The 15,628-nt window shown below is 36.8% G+C and overlaps 1 protein-coding gene across 1 annotated transcript; it reads left to right on the top strand.

Annotated features, from left to right (window-relative positions):
* The first annotated feature begins 10,904 nt into the window (after window positions 1-10,904).
* On the top strand, window positions 10,905-12,339 carry LOC146929079 (uncharacterized). Its single transcript, XM_085707208.1, has 2 exons — window positions 10,905-11,318; window positions 12,232-12,339. The coding sequence occupies exons 1-2, from the start codon at window positions 10,905-10,907 to the stop codon at window positions 12,337-12,339; spliced, it is 522 nt and encodes a 173-aa protein (XP_085563334.1).
* The last annotated feature ends 3,289 nt before the right edge of the window (window positions 12,340-15,628 follow it).

The following is a 15,628-nucleotide window of genomic DNA, read 5'->3' as shown; positions in this document are numbered from 1 at the left end:
CCTCGTTTTGTTGGACCGTTTGAGATTGTTGAGAAGGTTAAGGTCATAGCGTATCAGATTGCGTTACCGCCATCTTTGTCGAATCTTCATGATATGTTTCATGTGTCTCAGTTGCGGAAGTATGTGTATGATGCATCTCATGTGATTCAAGTGGATGATTTGGAAGTAAGAGATAATTTGACCGTCGAGACTTGGCCAGTTAGGATTGAGGATCATGAAGTGAAGCGTTTGCGTGGCAAGGAGATTGTTTTGGTTAAAGTGATTGGGTTGGACCAACTGGTGAGAGTGCCACTTGGGAATCAGAGAGTACGATGAAGGTTGCATATCCGGAGTTGTTTCCTTCAAGTAATTTTCGAGGGCGAAAATTCTTTTTAGTGGGGGAGAGTTGTAACAGCCCAATTTTCTTTAGATTTATTTTATTATTTATTTATGTGTGTTATATGTGCTCTTATGTGATTAATTGCCTTTGTGTGCATTTTTGGTTGAGAGTTGTAGAATTCGGTGTTGGAAGGGTATTTTAGTCATTTTGGACTTAGGGGTATTTTGGTCATTTTGAGAGTAGGGGTAATTTTGTAAATTTTGTTGAGGATTATTTTTAGTGCTTAGTGAGAGTTGTCATTTCACTAGGTGCTAGGAAGTTGTAGTAATTTATTTATTTATTGGTAAGTGACAGTTCGTACTACGTTTTTACCGTTAAGTGAGTAGTAACATTTTTTTGGGGTTAGAATAGAAATGGGTTATGCCCATTAAGATGTTGTGAGTTGAACCCAATTAAATAGGACCTATATAAACTATTGTTAGTAGAGAAATAGGGTTTTACCACATTTTTTCATTTGAGAGGAGATAGAGATAGAGAGAAGATATGGGTTTCAAGAGGAGAGCTAGAGGGAGGTCAAGCTTCAAGGATTGGAGCTAGGATTGGAGCTAAAGTGGAGCCCTAGTGTTGATTGTGAAGAATTAAGGTAAGGGGGTTAGGCTTTAATCATAATCCTTTAGTTTAATTCTTCCCTAATTCTTTACATAATTGTGATTAAGTGCTTAATTTGATTTTGGTTGTAGAATTTCGTGCTTAATTTTGTTGACATGATTATGTACATGAATTGAATGTTAATTGTGATGTTGTTGTTGAATTTGTATGTCAAATGGGTAGATATGAATATAAGTTGTTTTTGTGCAAAACTGATGATGATTGAAGTTGTTGTTGTTAAATTGTTGATGAATTCATGTTCAAATGTTATTGTTGTTATGTTGTTGTTGAATTGATGCAATGTGTATCGTTGAAATGGTGATGAATTTATTGTTATTGTTGAAAATTGAGAAAGTTTGGTGTATTGATGAATTGATGTTGTAATCTCAAAACTTGTTGATGTTTAAGTGTTTTATAGTGTATATGACCTATAAACACGTTTTGGGTTAAGTTTTGGGGTTTGGGAGAATCAAAATGGGGATTTTGGATGAAAAAGGGTTGGAACCTGTAACTTTTGATGTCCTGGTGTAGGACGCTTAAGCGTGCAGAGGACGCTTAAGCGTGATCACCAGCGTGTAGAAAGCGTGCTGTCCAGAAGCAACTGGAGCTAGGATGCTTAAGCGTGCAGTTGACGCTTAAGCGTGCTAAGCCCAGTTCAGCCAATTTTATTTCTTCGCTTCGTGCACTTGGGGACCAATCCAGGCTTTCTAAAATGTTTCTTTTAACTTGATTAACCTCTGTTTATACCTTTAATCCTACTGGAACATGATTTGAATTGGTTTGGACTTGAATTTGTGAATTTCGTTTAACTTTTAGAAAACGGTCCAAACGTCGATTTTTTCGAAAACTCGTTTTCTCTCAGAAATTAAAGTCGGATTAGAGTTGTATAATATTTATAAGATTTGTAAAAATGGTTATGATTGGTTTCATCAAGTTTGAACTTGTTTTGCTTTGAAAATGGAAATTTTTGTGAAAAGTGATAAAAGGAGACGAACTTTGAGTTTTTCATGAATTCGTTGTAATTGGCCGATGAAACGCGAAGGCATCCTCTACTGCACTCATATGTGGCCTAGGGGTATGTTTATTTGAGGCATTGAAACTTGTTTACTTGATTTTAGTTAAATGACTCGATTATTTTGAAATTGTGAAATATGAGACGAACTTTGATGAAAATGGTTTTAAGGACCGATTGTCCTATAAATCCTTTATGAATAGATTGATATGATTATGAGATGATGTATGAATGGTTGTTAGGTGATGAATATGATATTTGTGATCATAAGTTGGTTTTGTTCCTTTAATTGGATTGTAAGGAATTATGTGGAAATGTGGCAACTATGTGTTGATTTATGTGGAGATGATTGTTGATGTATATATGTGACAAATATATGTTGATTTATGTGGATATGATTGTTGATGTATATATGTGACAACTATATGTTGATTGAATTGTGGATGTTGTTGATGATTGTATATATGTTAAGTGGTGGTGAATTGTTGTCGATTGCATATATACTAAATGTTGATGATGATCATTTTATGAATGAATGGTGGTGAACATGTTTATGTTATGTTGTTTGTTGAACATGTTAAATGTTGGTGGTGAATTCATACATGCTAATTTTAATGGTGATATTGTTGGTGAATGCATGTATGCAAAGTGATGGTGATGGCGAGGTGAATTGTTTATGTGAACATATGCATTGAGTCGAGTCATATGTTCATGCATTCATGACTGATGGTGGCGGATTTTATATCCAATTGAGGTGATTACAATGTTTTTGTTGCATCGAAGGTGACGACCTTGAGGTGATCTGGTACCGCATGCATCTAAAAGAGTCTAGAACATTGCATGCATTTGAATTGTTGATAAGTTGTGTCATAATTGAAGATGTGACTTGGTGAATTTGTGCATTGGTGGATTTTGATGAATGTTGTGATTGTGTGGATTAATGAATTTGTACATTTGTGAATTTTGTTGATGATTGTGAATAATCGAACTATGCTCTAATTGCATGTTTCACTTGCTTGTGCTTATACACTTGGTGAATCTATTTGATGATAGTTACTTTGGTAATACTAATGAGGTGAGAATTGTATATATATATATATATATATATATATATATGATGTGTGATGTTCTTTGATAATGATGATGGCTTGCTTATAACTTTGATATGATGAATTGTACTTGTTGAGATAAGCATGCTAGATGAGTAATGAAGTGAGTAATGTTTTCATTGATTGATATTGATAAATGATGAGCTTTTGTTGACGACTTGATTAAATATGTCTGTTATGCTATGATAATAATGTGATAGCTTAAGGTGCAAGTGATGGGGGATAATAATCATGTGATGCTAGTATTCTAGGAGGGATGGTTATGTATATGATATATGTATGAATCCTTGAATGCTATGTTTATTATTTGTTGATTATGATTAATGTAATGCTTACCCCCAGTGGTTTCGACCGCCTACCTGTCTGTATGGATGGGTAGACGTTGTGCAGGATTAGTCGCTTGGTGAGTTGCTTTCGGTGGTTGTTTGGATAGCGGGAGCTAGCCTCCATTATCATTTTGGAGTTATAGTCTAGGGCTCTGATTAGGTTGTGTTGGTGTCCGTAGTTGTCTGTTAGACTTATGTTGTTTTGAGATGTACTCATTGTTGAGATGTGGAGAATTTTTATGTTGATGTTATTTGACCATGACATGTTTTTATATTTGGAGATTTATGTTGTATTCGCTGCGACTGTTAAAATATTATATATGCCTGTATGTTGAGATGTTTGGTTATTACATGAGACGTAGCGTCTATTTCTAGAATATATTTGTATGTTCGTGTGTTTTATCGCTTTAATAGAAGTAGGGCGGTTACATGGAGCATCCGGATAATCTCATCTGAGGTATGTGTTTTATCAATAGTACTCCTTTGATTGCAATTATTGATACTGGTGCTACTCATTCTTTTATCACGGTTAGTTGTGTTGAGCGTTTGGGTTTGGTTGTGACTCCGTTGTCTCCAATGATGGTTATCGATACCCCGGCTAGTGGTTCGGTGACTACTTCTTTAGTGTGTGCTAAGTGTCCTGTTTGTTTTGGTAATGTTGATTTTGAGTGGGATCTTGTGTGTCTTCCGTTGAATCATATGGATGTGATTTTTGGTATGGAATGAATGTTGACTTTTGGTGTTAACATTAATTGTTTGACCAAGGGTATAACGTTTTCTAAGCCGGTAGCTGAGGAAGGTGGGAAGTTTTTGGTCGCAGAGCAAGTAAAGAAGTATTTAGACGGCGAAGCTTGTGTATTTATGATGTTTTCATCCTTGAAGGAAAGTAGTCAGAAAGGAGTCGATGATTTACCGGTAGTGCAAGAGTTTCCAGAAGTTTTTCCGGACGACATTACCGAGTTGCCGTCGGAGAGGGAAATTGAGTTTGCAATTGATTTAGTACCAGGAACGAGTCCTATCTCGATTGTGCCTTATCGGATGTCTGCATCAGAGTTGGGTGAATTGAAGAAGCAGTTGGAAAAGTTGCTTGATAAGCAGTTTATCAGGCCGAGTGTTTCTCCGTGGGGTGCTCCAGTGTTGTTGGTTAAGAAGAAGGATGGAAGTATGAGGTTGTGTTTGGATTATCGGCAGTTGAATAAGGTGACGATTAAGAATCAGTATCCACTTTCGAGGATTGATGATTTGATGGATCAACTGGTTGGTGCAGAAGTGTTCAGCAAGATTGATTTGAGGTCAATATATCATCAGATTAGAGTGAAGGCAGAAGATATATCGAAAACTGCGTTCCGAACAAGGTATGGACACTATGAATATTCTGTGATGCCATTTGGAGTGTCTAATGCGCCTAGTGTCTTCATGGAATATATGAATATAATATTTCATCCTTTTCTGGACCGTTTTGTGGTGGTGTTCATCGATGATATTTTGTTGTATTCGAAGTCGGAAGAAGAGCATGTAGAGCATTTGAGGATTTTGTTGGGTGTCTTGAAGGAGAAGAAATTGTTTGCTAAGTTGTCGAAGTGTGAGTTTTGGTTGTGTGAAGTGAGTTTCCTTAGTCATGTGATTTCTAAAGGTGGTATTGCCGTGGATCCGTCGAAAGTTGATGCGGTGTTGCAGTGGGAATCACCTAAGTCTGTTTTTGAAGTTAGAAGCTTTCTTGGTTTGGCAGGTTATTATCGGAGGTTCATTGAGAGATTCTTTAAGTTGGCGTTCCCATTGACGCAGTTGACTCGGAAGGGGCAAACTTATGTTTGGGATGCTAAGTGTGAGAAAAGTTTCCAAGAGTTGAAGAAGAGGTTGACTTCAGCTCCAGTGTTGATTTTGCCGAATCCAAAGGAATCGTTCGTTGTGTATTGTGATGCTTTTAAGATGGGTCTTGGTGGTGTGCTCATGCAGAATCGTCAGCTTGTGGCTTATGCTTCGAGGCAGTTGAAAGTGCATAAGAAGAATTATCTGACTCACGATTTGTAATTAGCGGTCGTTGTGTATGTATTGAAGATTTGGAGGCATTATTTGTATGGTTCTAAGTTTGAAGTGTTCAGTGATCATAAGAGTTTGAAGTATTTGTTTGATAAGAATGAGTTGAATATGAGGCAAAGAAGATGGTTAGAGTATCTTAAGGATTTTGACTTTCAGTTGAGTTATCATCCCGAAAAGGCGAATGTTGTTGCTGATGCTTTGAGTAGGAAATCGTTGCATATGTCTTCTTTGATGGTTAAAGAGTTGGAATTGATTGGGCAGTTTCGAGATTTGAGTTTGGTTAGTGAGTTGACGCCGGATGGTGTGAGGTTGGGAATGTTGAAGCTGACGAGTAATATTTTGGAAGAGATTAGGAATGGTCAGAAGGAAGATTTGAAACTTGTGGATCGTGTGGTGTTAGTTAACCAAGGTAAAGGTGGAGACTTCAGATTGGGTGAGAACAGTGTTTTGATGTTTCGTGACCGTGTTTGTGTACCAGATGTTCTTGAGCTTAAGAGACAGATGGAAGAAGGTCATAGAAGTAGTTTGATTATTCATCCCGGAGCGACTAAGATGTATCAGGATTTGAAGAAGTTGTTTTGGTGGCCTGGTATGAAGAAGGAGATCACAATGTTTATGTATGCTTGTTTGGTTTGTCATAAGTCTAAGATTAAACATCAAAAACCGTCGGGTTTGATGCAACCATTGTTTGTGCCAGAGTGGAAGTGGGATAGTATCTCTATGGATTTTGTCGGAGCGTTGCCGAAGACTGTTAAGGGTTTTGATTCAATTTGGGTGATTGTTGATCGGTTGACGAAGTCAGCACATTTTGTTCCTATCAAGACCGGTATGTCTATGGCGAAGTTGGCTGAGATCTACATTGAGCAAATTGTTAGGTTGCATGGAATTCCTTCTAGTACTGTGTTGGATCGGGATCCGAGGTTTACTTATAAGTTTTGGGAGAGTTTGCAAGCTGCTTTGGGAACTAAGTTGAGGTTGAGTTTTGCTTATCATCCCCAGACTGATGGTCAGACGGAAAGGACTATTCAGAGTTTGGAAGATTTGTTGAGAGCTTGTGTGTTGGAGCAAGGTGTCAGTTGGGTTGAATGTTTACTGTTGATTGAGTTTACTTACAACAACAATTTTCATTCTAGTATCGGAATGACAACGTTTGAGGCCTTGTATGGTAGAAGGTGTAGAACTCTGTTGTGTTGGTATGAGTCAGGTGAAAATGCTTTGTTAGGACCGAAAGTGGTGCAAGAAACTACAGAAAAGATTAAGATGATTCAAGAGAAGATGAGAGCGTCTCAGAGTAGTCAGAAGAGTTATCATGATAAGAGGAGGAAGGACATTGAGTTTCAGGTTGGTGATCATGTGTTTTTGAGAGTGAATCCTGTAACCGGTGTTGGTCGTGCTTTGAAGTGTCGGAAGTTGACTCCTCGTTTTGTTGGACCGTTTGAGATTGTTGAGAAGGTTGGGGTTGTAGCGTATCGGATTGTGTTACCACCATCTTTGTTGAATCTTCATGATGTGTTTCATGTGTCTCAGTTGCGGAAGTATGTGTATGATGTGTCTCGTATGATTCAAGTGGATGATTTGGAAGTAAGAGATAATTTGACCGGTGAAACTTGAGCAGTTAGAATTGAGGATCGTGAGGTGAAGCGTTTGCGTGGCAAGGAGATCGTTTTGGTAAAATGATTTGGGTTGGACCAACTGGTGAGAGTGCCACTTGGGAACCGGAGAGTAGGATGAGGGTTTCGTATCCAAGGTTGTTTCCTTCAGGTAATTTTCGAGGGCAAAAATTCTTTTTAGTGGGGGAGAGTTGTAACAGCCCGATTTTTGTTAGATTTATTTTATTATTTATTTATGTATGTTTATATGTGCTCATATGTGATTATTTGCCTCTGTGTGTATTTTTGGGTTGAGAATTGTAGAATTTGATGTTAGAAGGGTATTTTGGTCATTTGGAGAGTAGGGGTAATTTAGTAATTTTGATGAAGACTATTTTTAGTGCTTAGTGATAGTTGTTATATTACTAAGTTACTAGAGAGTGTAGTAATATATCTTTTACCGGTAAGTGACCGTTAGTGCTATATTTTATCGTTAAGTGAGTAGTAACATGTTAGGTTGGAATAGAAATGGGTTAGGTCCATTAGAACATTGTTAGTTGAGCCTAATTAGATAGAACCTATATAAACTCTTGTTTGTAGAGAAAGTAGAGTTTTACCAACATTTTCATAATTGAGAAGAGATAGAGAGAGGAAGAACAAGAGAAGATAACGGTTTGAAGAGAAGGATCTAGAGAGAGCTAGAAGAGGCTAGAGAATCAAGCTTTGGGAGCTAAAGTGAAGCCCTAGTTGGAGATTGTGAAGAATTAAGGTAAGGGGGTTAGAATTCAAGCATAATCAATAGTTGTAGTTAATCCCTAATTCTTTGATTAAGTGATTAATTTGATTTTAGATGTAGAAATTCGTGCTTAATTGTAATGATATAACTATATGCATGAATTTGAATGATAATTGTGTTGTTGTTCTTGAATTTGTATGTCAAAATGGGTAGATATGAACATGATATGTTTTTATGTGAAATTAATGATGAATGATGTTGTGGTTGTTAGATTGAGGATGAATTCATGATTAGATGTTGTTGTTGTTAAATGTGTTGTTGATGAATTGATGCATTGGGTATCATGAATTGGTGAATTGGTGATGATGGTTGTTCTTGTTGTTGAAAGTTGTAAAAGTTTGGTGAATTGGTGAATTTTGTTATGTTGATGTTTTAATCTCCAAACTTGTACATGTTTAAGTGTTTTGAAGCATATATGACCTATAAACATCTTTGGGATTAAGTTTTGGGGTTTGGGAGAATCAAAATGGGAATTTTGGATGAAAATGGGTTGGAACCCGTAACTGAATTTTTGACAGTCTGAAGGAGGACGCTTAAGCGTTCTCACGACGCTTAAGCGAGCGACTAGCATGCTGCCAGCGTCCTCCAAGAGTGCACAACCCAGAGTTACTTGAAGTTGGACGCTTAAGCATGCAGAGGACGCTTAAGCGTGCTACTCCCAGTTCAGCCACTTTTGAATCTTCGTTTCGTGCACTTGGGGACCAATCCGAGACTTCTAAAATGTTTCTTTTAACTTATTTAACCTCTGTTTATGCATTTAATCCTACTGGAACATGGTTTGAATCGAATTGGACTTGATTTTGTGAATTTCCACTTAACTTTTGAAAAATGGTCCAAAACGACAATTTTCCGAAAACTCGTTTTTCTCCGGAAATTGAAGTAGGGTTAAGGTTGTATAAAGTTTATATGAATTCTAAAAATGGTTGTGATTGATTTCATAAAGTTTTAACATATTCTGCCATGAAAATGAGAATTTTTATGAAAAGTGATAAAGAGAGACGAACTTCGTGATTTTCATGATTTCGTCGCATTTGGCCAGTGAAACGCCAAGGTATCCTTTACTGCACTCATATGTGGCCTAGAGGTATACTTAGTTGAGGCATTGGAACTTATCTACTTGGTTTTGGCTCAATTGCTCAATTATTTCTAATGTTGTGATTTTGAGAGACGAATTTTGATAAAAATGGTTTTAAGAACCGATTGTCCCATGAATCCTTTATGAATAGATTGATATGATTATGAGATGATGTATGGATGGCTGTTAGGTGATGAATATGATGTTTGTGATCATATGTTGTATTTGTTCCTTTATTTGGATTGTAAGGAATTATGTGGAGATATGGAACTATATGATATAGTTGGATGATGATTATAGCCGTTGATTTATAGCCGTTGATTATAGCCGTTGAATCGATGTGAACATATGCATGGTGAATTGAGTCATATGTTCATGCATCATATGTCGTGTCGGATGTTATATCCATATTACCATTGACTATAGCCATTGATAATGATGTTTTTGTTGCATCATGGGTGACGACCTTGAGGAGATTTGGTACCACATGCATGTATGTGTCGAGTTTAGGCGCATATCATATTGCATGAGTCTTGATTGTTGAATTGAATGATGAATGTTGATGATGAGTGTGCTTATGAATACATACTTATAATGATTGAAGTTGTTATATGAATATGTATATGGAGGTTAAATGTTCATGATGATTAGAGGAGAATTGAACTGTTATTTATGTCAAGTTAATTATATTGATTATGATTGATGTAATACTAACCTCCAGTGGTTTTGACCGCCTACCTGTCTGTATGGATGGGTAGACGATGTACAGGGGTAGTCCGCTTGCGGTGAGGGCTTGGATAGCAAGAGCTAGCCTCCGTTATCATTTTGGCGTCGTAGTATAGGGCTCTGATTAGGATGTGTTGGTGTCCTTTTGTTATTCTGTTGGATTATTTTATTATTGAGGTCTACTCATTGTTGAGATTTGGAGAATTTTATGATGAGATGTTATTTGACCATGGCATATGTATTGATTTGGAGATGTATGATTTGTATCCGCTGCGACTGATGAGATTATATATATGCATGCCTATTGTTGTTTTTTATGAGACGTAGCGTCTATTTCTTGAATATTTGTTATATTTGCGTGTTTTATCGCTTAAATAGAAATAGGGAGTTACAATAAACAGAAATAAAAAGACATAAGAGTAAGAAGAAGTCATTTTATTAATATATGAACGATACATTACAATAATTTTCAAGCTTTTTAAGCTTATTACATAATATCCTAAAACTATTTGTAATCTTATCCTATTACATAAGCTATACCAGTGGCTCCAGCCACTAGTGGAGAGGAAAGAGGGTGGGAGGAAAGAAGATGGCGGGGAAGAAGAAATGATGTTGGTGGGGAGACAGAGGGGGCACAGGGCCCCTAGGGAACAAGAGACCATGATGGTCAACATGACACCTAGGCAAACCAACCTCACACCCAGACTGACCCCTTCCCTATTGACCGATCATATGACCCCTGATGGATTTCCAAAGAGGTCTCTTTCTATGAAAGGCCAACGATGGAAACACATCGTTGTAGAAGAGGAGGAGAGGGTGGGAGAGGTTTGTGTGAGAAATGGTGGGGGAGATGGATGGTATTTATAGGAAGGGAGGGTTAAAAAACCATTGATGGTAGTCAAAAATGAGTAAAAACACGGTTTATGAAGCTGACCACCGCCCATAACGTTTATAAAACGCTTTCTTTGTCGTGCAGACTACCGGCCAAAACTTCTGCTGCAGTCCGGAATATATAATCCGGATTACACATGGATTCCGGATTACGTATTTCGGAAAAAGACGATAATGGGGTGTCCCAAAGGGAAACTTGGGACGCTGTGTATGGTGAGGGTTTGTTCGGATTTTAGAATCCGGATTACTTCAGCATTGGATTCTTCTATGTGCCTACATTGCACCGACAATTTTTGTGGTCCACAGCGCCCAAATACCTCTATAAATAGGGGTCCCTGTTTTCATTACAAGTAAACTACACCAGAAAAAAATCATGGAATTCCCTGGCTTTGATCCGAACACCAAGCTAGCGACAGTCAACTACAATGGTGGAACACCACCCCATCTATTTAGGATTCGCGACGATGTCACCCTCTTCGGGCTGAAGGATGAGCTGTATCAAATCAACCGTCAACTCAACCACAGAGACACAAGGAGGGTGGTCGGTGTCGAATATCGATGTCCATTGTTTGACTCAGCCGAATCTCTTCGCTTCAGCCGGATGAAACTCACAAACGACAACGATGTGAGAACCATGTTCTCTGTCTTTGGTCAGCACAGAGCTAGAGGACCGACCGAGTTGGATGCTTCGTTGGTTAGATCTGCTGAACAAATTCTGAAAAGTTTGCACCGGCCCAGGAACTATGAAGAGATCAGGGCTCTGCTGGAGGGACCAGAGGAGGAAGAAGTTAGTTTAGATGATCCGTGATAATGTGTTATGTTTTAATTAATCGTGTATTTTATGTTGTTTTAATTACGTGTTAGTTATGTGTTGTTTGATTAAGTTGTTGCATTATGTTTTGAATAATATATATATATATATATATATATATATATATATATATAAATTATTTAAACTTTCATTATGTTTTAATTTACGGCAAAGATGTTCATTTAATCGATAAAATAGCCAAAGTTATGCTTTTCGGATAACGAAATCCGGAACAACATAGGGCGTAAGTGTGTTTCAGAAAACGTAATCCGGAATGACTCAGCATATGATTCTTTTGTATGGACCACATTGCACCAGGAACTTATGTGGTCCACAACATCCAAGGGCCTCTATAAATACATCCTCTCCGGTTTTCACCTTCAATACCATCAAAACACACAAACACACCAAAGCAAACCATGCAAATTTTTGTCGCTGTTTTAAATATATAGATATCTATATAACGGCATGATGAAGATCCTCAGCAAGCTGTCAAAAATATATAGATAGTCCTTGATGCCTCATTGATAGATATATAACTCAAAAATATCAAGAGGTTTCTATGAGTTAGATCTTACTGCCTGGCAGATGAATATGTCATTTGGCAAGGCAGCAGGATCTAACTCAAAGAAATCCTCTTGAAGACACCTTGCCTTTCTTCATTGTGTTGCAGATCTAACTCCAAAGAAGAGGTTCTTATGAACTCGATCATGTCGGTCTGCCGATCGTAACATGTCAGTTGGCAGACTGGCATAATCGAGTTCAAAAGCTCCTCTTCGAACACCTCCCCAAAAGATTCATCATTTATGTTATTATGGTTTTTTTAACTTTTTATTTGTCTTATGTTGTTTCTTTTTATGTTATGTACCGTTGTTCTATATTTTTCCAGGCCATTCGCCAAGAAATGCTCGAAATAAAAGGTCTGGTGTGGTCCGGACTATACAATCCGGAACAACTTCATTGTTTCCGGATTTCAATTTTCGGAAACCCTCAGTAACATTTTGGCCGGTGCGGTTTCACCAAATGTTAGGCCGGTTAGTGGAGTTTTAATGCATTTTTTTACGGCTTTGAATATGGAACACGTTTTATTTGACTGTAATTAAGACCTATGACTTATATAAGGCTATAAAAAGGCTTGGATCTTCAACATTTTCCTTCATTCTTCTTCACCTCCTTTCTTACATTTTCTTCAAAAAATTTAAGTTTTTTAGGTAACTTTTAGGAGTGTTTGTGGTGTCATGGTCATTGTTGACCGCTCATACGACCCCCTGCAATTGCATTGCAACTTATGCGGGGGGTCGTATAACGGTCAACAGAGACCCTTGACATCAAAGAAAGACATAAATATTCATAGCGTATGCATCCAGATTTTATATTCCGGAAACACTAACAATCTGGTTCGGAAAATATAATCCGGACCAGGGGTATTTTTGGAATTTTTACAGGACCCGTGAGAAGGCAGCAGGGTGGGAAAAGTAATAGTCTATATATATATACACTAGTGTGTATACCCGTGGACCGCACGGGGAAAATTGTTTTTAAATTAAAATTAAAAATAAAATACTTTATTTTTACCAAAAAAAATGTTTTTTTTTGGTAAAATTGTTTATTAAAAATATTTTTTTTACCAAAAAAAAAATACTTTATTAGAAATTGTTTTTTTTATTACCAAAAAAAAAAATACTTTATGGTTTATATCCTACTACATGGTTTATATATTTCAAAATGTGTTAAATTTGAAATAAAATATTGAGATCATGAAAAATAACACAAAAATAAAGAGGATTTATAAACTTCATCCTATATCTAAATAAATTTAATAGGAACAATAACAAAAGTTTAGAAGACCCTTAAAAAAACATCAGTTAAAAGATGAAATGCTCCCTTAAAAAAATGCAATGCACGGAATAAAATATGATAATACGGTTAATGATTTAGGGGAATTTAATAATACATTTTTTTTTACAATAATAATACTTTAATGTTCCCCTAAAAAAATAACATTTGCTTTATTGTTGAAACATACATTATAATTGCTCAAAAAGAAAGAAACATACATTATAAAAATTTATAAATAGATTATTAGATTACATAGTATTTTAGGGAAAATTTCGTAAATTACATGGTCATTATATTCTTGTCAAACTTTATTTAAACTATTGTCTCCTTTTTTTTCCTTCCCGAAGGGAACACTCTCCCTTGGGTTGCATATACTCCGTCGAAAGAATTCTTCACTCCTTTTGTTTAGTCCCATTGCAACAAATCTCTGCACATCACTTATGTATGTAACTTCTTCAGCAGCCACTCTGAGAGGAAAATAATCGGGCAATACATAAGTAGCATAAATTTAAAACTAATTTATGTTAATTGGAATATGGTTACAACTCCTAAGCGCTTTGGTGGCCTAGGTATTCGTGAAGCTAGACTTACTAATTTAGCTCTGTTTGGTAAGTTAGTGTGGAACATGTTTTATAATAAAGATAAATTATGGGTGAAAGTTTTTTCCCATAAATACATGGGCAACACATCTTTATGGATAAATAAGAAACATAATAAATCATCAATCACTTGGCGCGGTATTCAACATGCCATTACAAATTTTGCTGCAGGATATAGTTTTCGTGTAGGCTCAGGAGACTCATCGATTTGGAATATTGACTGGACACAACTGGGTCCCCTCTGTCAATTGGTCTCATTTGTTAACATCAGTGATTCAGTTATGTGTTTGAAGGATGTGTGGGAGGATGGTAGCTGGAACTTGCAAGGTCTTGCCACTATGATACCAACCGATATTGTTCAATATATTCATCAGCTTCCAGCTCCTAATAACTTGGATGTACGACTTCCAGATGCGTGGACTTGGAGACATGCAAAGAAAGGTGAATATACTTGCTCGAGTGGATACTATTGGCTTCTTCAACAAAATAGAAATTGGAATGTGAATTGTAACATGAATTGGCTTTGGCGCCTTAAAGTACCAGCAAAACTTCAGCACTCTCTATGGCTTTGTTTTCATAATGCCCTCCCTATTAATGCCCGTCGGCATCATTGCAACATGGTAGCTTCTCCAAGCTGCACCCGTTGCTCTTCACCCATAGAGGATATTCTTCACTGTTTACGTGATTGCCCGCACTCTAGAGAGCTTTGGCTCAGCTTGAATATGGGGCGCTATAATAAATTTTTCTCTGAATTTGATGTTAAAGTTTGGCTTCATGAAATGACAAAGAGTACTTTCGCTATTTTGTTTATTACAGGAGTATGGTATGCTTGGTGTTGGAGAAACAATACTATTTTTGAAGATCAACATTGGCGTATTCAAGATGTGGTGCGAAAGACCTTTTTGTTACATGATGAATGCATTTCTTACTATCCCAATCTTGGTTTGGACCCACACTCATCACGCCTCTTAGCTCATTGGATCCCCCCTCCGGAAGGTACACTTAAACTCAATATTGATGGTAGTTTTCTAGAAGATTTGGGTTGTTTAGGTGCTGGTGGTGTTGTCTGCAACCACAATGGAGATTGGATAGCTGGTTTTTCTCACAATGAAGCTGGAGGTGATGCGTTACTAGCGGAGTTACGTGCTATCCAGATAGGTCTTGATTTTTGTAGTCTAAAAGGCTATGTCAAAATTATTTGTGAGAGTGATTGTTTGGAAGCAGTTGACCTGATTATTGATGGTCGTGATCATACCTTACATACTTATGCTACTGTCATCCTTCATATTAGAGATGCTTTACATGAAAATGTTAATACAACATTGGTGCATGTTCTTAGGGAAAAAATATGTGTGCAGATTTTATGGTTAAGGAAGGATCACATGCAAGGTGCTCTGCTCGCTGGAACTGTCCTCTGCCTGACATAAAATCTTTCATTCTGAGAGATAAGCTTGGAATTTAGTTTTTCCTCTCCCTCTTTTTTTTTTTTTTGCCTCGTTACTTTGTAACACTACCAAAAAAAAAATTTAAAAGTAATTTCGTTAAAAAAAAAATTAAAATTAAACTAACTTGGAAGTTACAACATGTTTACATTTTGTGTGTGACCAAATGAAGTGTATAAATTCTTATCACACGTTGAAAATGTGATTAGGTTTTTACATGATTAATTTTCAAGCTTCAATATGATCAATAAATTTGTTTCGCGTTTCCTCCACATTGTCAAAAACTCCTATCATCAAGAATTTTTTTATCAGAAAGTACCTAGCATATTAGACCAAACGGTCAAAACAAAACATACCCCATCAGAAAAATTTAAAAAGTATCTGGAAAATAAAAGACAGATGAAGT

Source organism: Medicago sativa, chromosome 4, assembly GCF_051527215.1.
Source record: "Medicago sativa cultivar Bolivia chromosome 4, Bolivia_mono, whole genome shotgun sequence".
In the NCBI taxonomy this organism is placed as follows: domain Eukaryota; kingdom Viridiplantae; phylum Streptophyta; class Magnoliopsida; order Fabales; family Fabaceae; genus Medicago; species Medicago sativa.
The sequence above is the reverse complement of the archived record's forward strand: the minus strand, read 5'-3'. Positions and strand labels throughout refer to the sequence as shown.